Source organism: Pseudopodoces humilis, chromosome 5 (genome assembly GCF_049639895.1).
Source record: "Pseudopodoces humilis isolate 2021_Gansu_Grassland_sample_001 chromosome 5, ASM4963989v1, whole genome shotgun sequence".
Taxonomy (NCBI): Eukaryota; Metazoa; Chordata; class Aves; order Passeriformes; family Paridae; genus Pseudopodoces; species Pseudopodoces humilis.
Window position 1 is genome coordinate 18,368,668 of NC_142204.1, and position 8,146 is coordinate 18,376,813.

The 8,146-nt window shown below is 43.6% G+C and overlaps 1 protein-coding gene across 1 annotated transcript; it reads left to right on the forward strand.

The window, feature by feature from the left end:
• Positions 1 to 6,272: 6,272 nt before the first annotated feature.
• On the forward strand, positions 6,273 to 7,565 carry LOC148184289 (uncharacterized). The gene is given in 1 exon segment (XM_088055123.1): positions 6,273 to 7,565. A coding segment is annotated over 1 exon segment (1,293 nt).
• The last annotated feature ends 581 nt before the right edge of the window (positions 7,566 to 8,146 follow it).

Consider the following 8,146-nt stretch of genomic DNA (forward strand, 5'->3'; position numbering starts at 1 on the left):
TTTCCATTTCCCACTTCTAAAGCACTATATAAACAGAAAATTGGAAGGGATCAAAATACATTCTTAGAGCTTCTTGTGTATCACATATTGTATTTCATTACACATTTTTCAAAAGGCTCCACCTACTCTCTGAGACTAGAAGTCTTTTAATAGCATGAAGTTAGTCAATCTTTCTTTCATTAATATTCATATATATGCCCCAGTTCTTACATTTAAATCCACTAATGAAGATTCACTGCTGCTGCAACCCAACACTGCAGGACCATCCTTTTGTGCTGCCCTGTGTAGCACTGAACTACATGATGGGCAAACAGTACTTATTAAACAGCAACCACTTCACCTGCTCTCTGCTCCCTTAGCCCTTCTGCTAATTCCTTGGACAGTGCAGTCTCAATTGAGGGGGGTTGTGTTCTCATTGCAGTGATGTGAGAGATAGCAGAGACTTGTATGTCACTGTCCTCTGTGTTGAAAAGACATTTTTAATAATCTCTGCCAAGTTATTCGATCTTTTAATCTTTTGCATTATAAAATGTTCCCCGTTTTATGAAAGGAAGACAACAGTGCTTCTCTTCTTCCCAAGGATTTCTTACAACCATACAGCTTCTGGTTTCCTTTTAGCACTAACTCGATCCCTTTATGCGGCACCACACTGTGATGTGTAAACTTAGCCTGGAACAGAGTCTGAAGGCAGAAGAGACCATTATGATCATCTAGGATTTTTCTCAGGGATTCCTGCATGAAGCTCCACAGTTTCAGTTGCCAAGGAAACAATTATCAATCTTTTCCATCCCTCGCCATCCTTATGCCTCCTTTCCATTTTTCTGTTTCTTGCTACAATAAAAAGAATCTTGTCAAATGTCCTAGTCTCCAGCCCTTGCATCCTGACCTCCTCCACAAAGAAAGAAAAGGAAATGGTGTCAAGGATTCCTGGCTTGGAGTTCAGTCTGAAGTTTACCTTCCACCCTTGAATTTTGTGCTGCAGGTGGACAGCCCTTTGAAAATGATCCTCTCAGCTGCAGATAGCTTATCAAATGCTCTTTTGTTTGACTAACATAAGACATATTATTTTTTAAATTACCCAGCAGTGCAATTTAAATTACCATTTGATACATTTGTGTTATCTTTCCTTTCACTGCAGCCTTAGCTTCACTACAACCTCATGCAGAAGTGCTTTGGGGAAAAAAATCACACTTTGTTATAACATGCAACTGAAGAGCAAAAGCAATAATGAGGAAAAAAAAAGGAGGACGCAAAAGATGAGAAACTGTGTAGGAGGAAGATAGAAGGCAAAATCTCTGCATCAACTAAAGAATAAATTAGATGAAGTCACAGCCAGAGAGAAAATTTTGGAGTCTCAAGAGGTTAAACTTGGGTACCTTCAGGCAAGTTAGAGATCTGTGTGGTCCCCTAAGGTCTAATGAGTTCCACCTGGATAGTTCATAGCTTCTGACACTTGCACTGATTTTATGCCTTTAAATACAGCTCTGATCAGGGTGACTGTGTGAAGGACAGAATTACATCACCAATGTAATTGTAATTGAGGTATTCCCCTCAAATTCAGTGGAATTATATTAGTATTCCGCTCCTCAGTGTGCACAAGGGGGAGGATGGAACACAGCAATTGCAGGAAGGGAAATAAAAGCCACATTCTCACAAAAAGCTGATGGGGAAGAGGGCTGCCATTTGGCACATTTTGATAATTCACGACTTTGGGTAATTGTCACGCTTTTATAAGTAGCCTAACAATAGCTCACTTAAAGGCAAGCAGACTTACCTTGCAAACCTTTGAAATATCAAAGTCAGATATGTAAGACTGAAACATTCCTCAGAGTATACTTCTAGGGAGAAAGAAACAAGGTAGACTACATTAATAAAACAATTGCTGCTTATAGTGAGGGAGAGATGCTTCAGCCCTTTCTCTTCTAGACACTCATTCTTGGAGCTTGCTGAAGGTTTTTTTTTGTTCTGTGCGTGTATGAGCCGTAACAGGAAGATTCTGAGGATGGCCAAACCATGCATGTATACACAGAGGGTGTTCTCATCCAATCACCACCATGGAACCACTGAGCACATGTCCAGTAGATCTGGCATCAGAGCCATTGTGCTTCTTCTAGGACCTCCACCAGCTTACGCCTCAGGACAGAGCTGGGCTGTCGCTCACTACAAGCCTGGGAAGTCTGGATTTTTTGGCCACTTGGCTCCATTTGTTTAAAGCATTGCACCTAAATGTAGCCCAGAAAGATGTACCATACTAAAATCCCTGAAATATTTTTCTGCTGAAATCACTTGCCAGTGATTTGGGGTGGTTGTAACAGAAGTAGTAAGATCTCTGTGTGAAAAAAAATGATGGAGAAGACAAGTTATTTTTATGAATGTCAACAATATCTCAGTTTTCTTTTTGGCTATTTTCCTGTCAGGCTGTGCAGGAGAATGTTAGAGGGAAGCAAATAGGAAGAAAACAACAACAATGTACCAATGCAGTTTCAAACATCACACTGCTGTTACAAGTAGTATATTGAGGAATATTTTCCCACATACCTTCAGGCAGGCGAGTGTTAATTTCTCCTGAGTCCAGGGAGAATAAAGAAGACATTGAACTGCTGAAAAGCACAGCTAGACAAAAGGAATGGATAAACAGCAGTGCTGAGATGAGTCAGAAAATGCCAGTCTTTAAGAGAGAGTTGGGTTTGGCACTTGGCCTTGAACAGGTGTGTTTGTGCTCTGTGGAAACAAACGTGTTTTCTGGTAAGACTTAGATACAAACGCTGTCTCTTTGTTCCATCTTCTGATTTCCTTTGGCTGAATAAACATATTTTCTGGAAAAAAAAAATTATATATATATATATATGTATATATATATATACACATATTATTACATATTATTTAGCCCCTGGATCAGCTGCTGGTCCCAAGTGTGTTGGGCCAGTGCAGTGCAAAGCAGGCACTACTGGCTTCTCTATTCACATGTTGAGTGCTGTATTCAACTACCTGGAGGGGGATTATGTGGACAGGAAAAGCCATCCCTGGCTGGCAGTGACATGACATGACTTAGCATGCCAGCTGCTTCACAAGCCTGTGCTTCCTCCCCTAGGCAGCAGTACACAAGTGTGAGAGCTCATTATTCTCATACAAGAGAAGCAACTCCATAACAACAAAACAAAGTAAGCAAGCAAAACAAAACAAAATAAAGAAAACCCCCCCAACAAACAGGTGAACTTGAGAAAGGTTTACTGTCACTTGACTCTGCTATTTCTCCCACTGGGTTGTGCTGCATATTTACCTGGCAACCGCCCTCCTGCTGCTGCCTGCCCCTGCCAGGCTGATGGCAGGGAAAAGGGTATCAGTTTGCAAAAAGAGAATGATCCTACTCCTCACAGACACAGCACAATCTTCCCCTCTGGCAGACCTGAGCACATCAATCAAGCAAATGGCACCAGGAGGCAGAACCTGAAGGTGCCCTCCTTTTCTATCCACATGGGCTTGCAACTATGCAACTGCTGTTTGCACTGTAGGAAATCTTGGCAATGGGATGCAGGTAGCAATGTCCCCTCCACATCCCTGTCTGCAGATGTACTGGGGAGGAAAAGGCTCTCTGCTACTTAGGAAGCTTGAGAGGGAATCAGACAGGGTCGTGATCATGGAGGTCTTGCATCCTGGAGCTTGCCTCTGGATCCAAGACAGACCCTTTGTGCACTCTGGATCAAAACCTGCTCATTTCACTAAATCTCCTCTCAGATCTTGGATGTTTCAGACTCATCAACACCACCCACTATGCTAAAACTTTCCTGTCTACTCCCACTCACATCTACCAGCTTTCCAAGCCTAAGTAGCCCCTTGATGTCATGCTTGATCACTCTACATCACTGTCTGCATCACTGTCTTCTGTCCTGCTATTCATTGGCAACCCCTGCTGTTAGCAAGTGATTTCATGTTCACTTAGATAATAAATTGTTACATTAATGGATCAAACAGATTCCAGTATTGCCATAATCTGCATGAGCCTCTCCTGGACTTCTCACTGAGGACTTCTCACCTCTTCTGAGGTCTGTCATTCGGCCTCCTCTTGGTGCTGTTCACACAAGCTGTATTGATGTCATTTTTAGACTAAAAATGCAGTGAGTGTATTGCTGACTCATGTGCCCAACGCAGTTTCATACACATTATCACTATGCAGTTTCCTTTGTCAACCAAATGCATAGTCTCATCAAAGCACAAAAATCAGGTTTGTTTGACAAGTTTGCTTATAGGTCCCATAAACTCTGTCAGTGGCATTAATTGTGTTCTTTCACTTAGTTCTTTCTTGACTGATCCATACAAGCTTTCCTTTACTTACCCAGGAACTAAGTCTAGCCAGCCTCCAATTACAGGACTCATTCTCTGGGGCAAAATTATTACCAGTCTTTTTCCTCCATCGTGTGTCTATAATGTGCCCTGACCCCACCTTCCTCTGACTGTCCCTGCCCTGCTCTCCTTCATGGAGTAGCAGGTTCTCTTTCACTCCTGGAGAGACTTAGGGGAAGGGATGGAGCCTTCTTCCTCTCCCTTGCAGAACAGGGTAGAGCTATTGCATGTATCAAACCCCGGGTTCTGGCAGGGTTAGAGGGTAAGAGAGAGAGCTGAGGAGAGCTGCAAGGCTACAGTACCACCTCAGCACCTCCACAGTGTGTTGGTCTGATCCACAGACAGTCCTGGTCACAAGAGGGACCAGACTGCCCCAGAAAAGAGGGATGAGTGAGAAAGGCAGAGCTGAGGAGTTCTCCTGCCCCTGCTTACACTTCTGATCTTCGTCCAAAAGGTTTAATTGTACTGCCATGACTGATGATAGCATGGTATCATCCTTTTGGTTGTTAACAGAAACGAGGTTCAAATGATATCATTCCTCCTTACCTGCAGGCCTATTCCAAAGTCTGCTGGAGTCCTTTCATTAGCATCAATCAGCATCAGATCACAGTTTATCCTTGCATTTCCCTGGAGGTGTAAAGGATGCCTGCACTCCTCCTCTTCCTTTTTGGGATGCTCAGCAGTGTCGCGGGTCTCCCCTGCAGAACAGCAGCAGCAACATTTGCATTTCCAGAGGAGTTACAGGGTTTCTTTGCACTCACCAGGCTCCTTTCAGGCAGCATGCAGCTTCACAGCCACCAATGGGGCTCCTTTCCACTAAGCTAGATTCTCTGATTGCAGGATTCACCAGAGGATTAAAATAGATTTTCCCCACAAGTCCTGAAAGAAATCAGTGCTTATTCAAGAGGAAACAGACTCAAGATCATACAGCTGTCCTGCCCAGGTAACCTGTCATATAAGCCTGCATAAAGAGCGTATTTCAGGCCACAAAAAGTACAGGAGAAACACACATTGCGCTGTACAAAGGGTAGATGCAGTTGGTTTCAGATGAGATTAGTGTATTCAGCAAAGCACTTCAAGTGCCATTTGATGAGAAAACCTATTAATAAATGGAGACAAAGGCCATAATAAACTAAAAAGCAACTGCTTCACAGTTCAGAGAATAAATACAGTGCCCTGGGCAAGCAAGCGAGATGGCTCAGTTACAGAGACCTTGGCACAGACCAGCTTAGACCATTGATAGCTCTGCTTATCACAAAGAGAAAAATCACGATGATGGGAGAAAGTAAATAAAAGAAAGAAGAAGAAAAGTGAGAGAAGGAAGCCACAGAAAGCTGAGCTTTATAGTAAGTGTGTGCATTTGGACACATTGACCTGTGACACTGCCTGTGTATAGTTACAGGGCAAGGAGGCATGTGCCTTATTAACAATCTCTTTAACACCTCAGATCCTTTCTCTGTAACCTTCACTTGTTGTAAAGTAAGGTCACATATGGTTCTGAAAAACTTTCCCCAAATTTTCATTCAACATAAGGTGGAAACTGCAAGCAGTTTGTTTCTCAGAGATCACTTATAAGTTACACCTTTTCTGCAAAGCAGATCATTGGCTTCTCAAGTGTTTTCACATTGCTCAAAATCTTAGAGCATTTATTGGTGAAAGCATGGTCTCCTTTGAAAATTTTGAAAATGGTAATGAGAAAAATCCAAAACAGACATGCCTCTCCGCTCAGGTTTTTTGTTTTTGGTTTTTTTTTTGTTTATTTGTTTTTTTCCTCATGGGAAATCAGGATGCTGCCTTTGCAGCTGAAGTGAAATACACTGGGGAATGGGAAAAAGGCGTGAAGAAAACCCCAACAATCTAAAGAGCTCCTCACTTTCATCAAAAGTTATATTCTTCATCTTTCTTACTGCAGCCAAAGCATCTTATGAGAAATGGATTTAAGAAGCCAGGGACTGACAGCAGCCTGGATCATCCCACAGCCACGCCAGAACATCTGGGTGACCCTGGCACAAACACTCCAACAGGAAAACATATGTCTATCTACTGCAGCAGCAAAAAATCCTATGTCTACCTGCCTGGTAGGAATTCCTTTGCAGCATGATGAATTCACACACAGCTTTAGTACACTGACTCCTGAAGCAGGTAATAAACTACACAGCACTCATGTAGAAGCAGAGTTAAGAAACCCAGTCGAAGAGTGGCTGCCCCATTTTCCTAAGGCAACCCAGGAACCCCAGGAGTTAGAGCTGCTGGGTTCCTCCCCAGCATCATACTGTGTACACTTTAGGGTCAGTCCTCCGACTCATAAAGAAACATTCCACCATATAGTACAACATTGAGAAGAGTTCACAGCAAAAAGGTGGTGCCGTGTACTAAGCTACATCAAGGTGCACTCCTCAGCTCATACACATCCCAAAAGCCTCCCCAAAGGATTGTTCCTCATTTGTGGGGACTGTGCATGGGCAGGAATTCCATCCTGTCTCCTCGGAGGGCCGTGTACCATAGGGCATCTATCACTGTTAGCACCCAATCAAACATTAATTGGCGAGTGGACCCATAAAAACAATTTGACCAAAAAAATTCAAAAGAGAAGTGTTACAAAATTAGATGAAAATTGTGACTCAGAGATTTTCCATTGGTCCAAATCAAAAAGAATTGCTGCATCCATTTTCCTTCCTTGGGTAGCTGCAGCCAAGGCCCTAGGTGAATTGGGACACCTAGAATGCTGGGTGGTAAAACAAGCAAATTTAACGTCTAATGCCATAAGTGGCCTCCTAGAAGATGAGGAAATTACCAGGCAGGCGACACTTCAAAACCGTGCTGCAATAGACTTTCTCCTGTTGCTCCATGGGCACGAGTGCCAGGAGTTCGAGGGTCTCTGCTGCATGGATCTGACATCGAAAGCTCCTAACATCCATGCCACGCTCCGAGAGATGAAAAGCATGATCGGACAAGTCAAGCAAGAAGCAGATGACTGGTTCAATGGACTGTTTAAAAACTGGGGACTCTCGGGGTGGTGGGCTTCAGTAGTGAAAACCATTCTGTCACTGCTAGTCATTGTTTTGCTAACGGTGTTAGTGTTCGGAGTGCTAAGCAAAATACTGTACAGAAGCATAGTTAAGCTAGTCTCAGCTACCTCAGATGTCAACCATATAGAGTTGGCAGACCGGAGTAACCCTCACCTGCCTGCAAATGGGGATTGGTGGGCCACTTCAGGTCAGTAAGTCATATAAGCTCGTTACCTTTCATTTAATTACATATATCAAAGTAGGGGCAGATGTGGTGGTGCATATTTCTGGGAGTTACCTAGTTTCTTTGTGGACCTTCTAGGCAGCTGTGACGTGTTTTTCCCCTCCCCTCCCTGTCCCTGAAACGTTATCCCATTGGTTGGTGTTATATGTCCCCCTGCCCCTCTCCCGACGTTTGAAAAAGTCCGGGAAGGAGAAACCCGGTCTCTTCTCCCCTGGAAGCCAGCCAGAATAAACATCCTCCATTACCCCGGAGGGAGAAGCAGCACTTTTTGGTCTTTTCTTGGTCGTGAAGGATCTCCCTGACCCCTCCATCGACAGAGCTAGCCTGGATTTCTTCGGGGGGCTAAGGGAAGATCGCTTCAAGGGACTCCCATTTGGATTCAGAGGAAGGGCAACTGAAATGGATGAATGGGACCCTGTGACCTTTCCCCATCCAGACATTGCACTCAGGTAGTTCCATCATTTTGCCATGAATCTCACAATCAGTGCTTCCAGCACTAGATGTGCCAGAGCTGTTAATATTTGATATCCAGCTAAGGTATTATATATCCTCT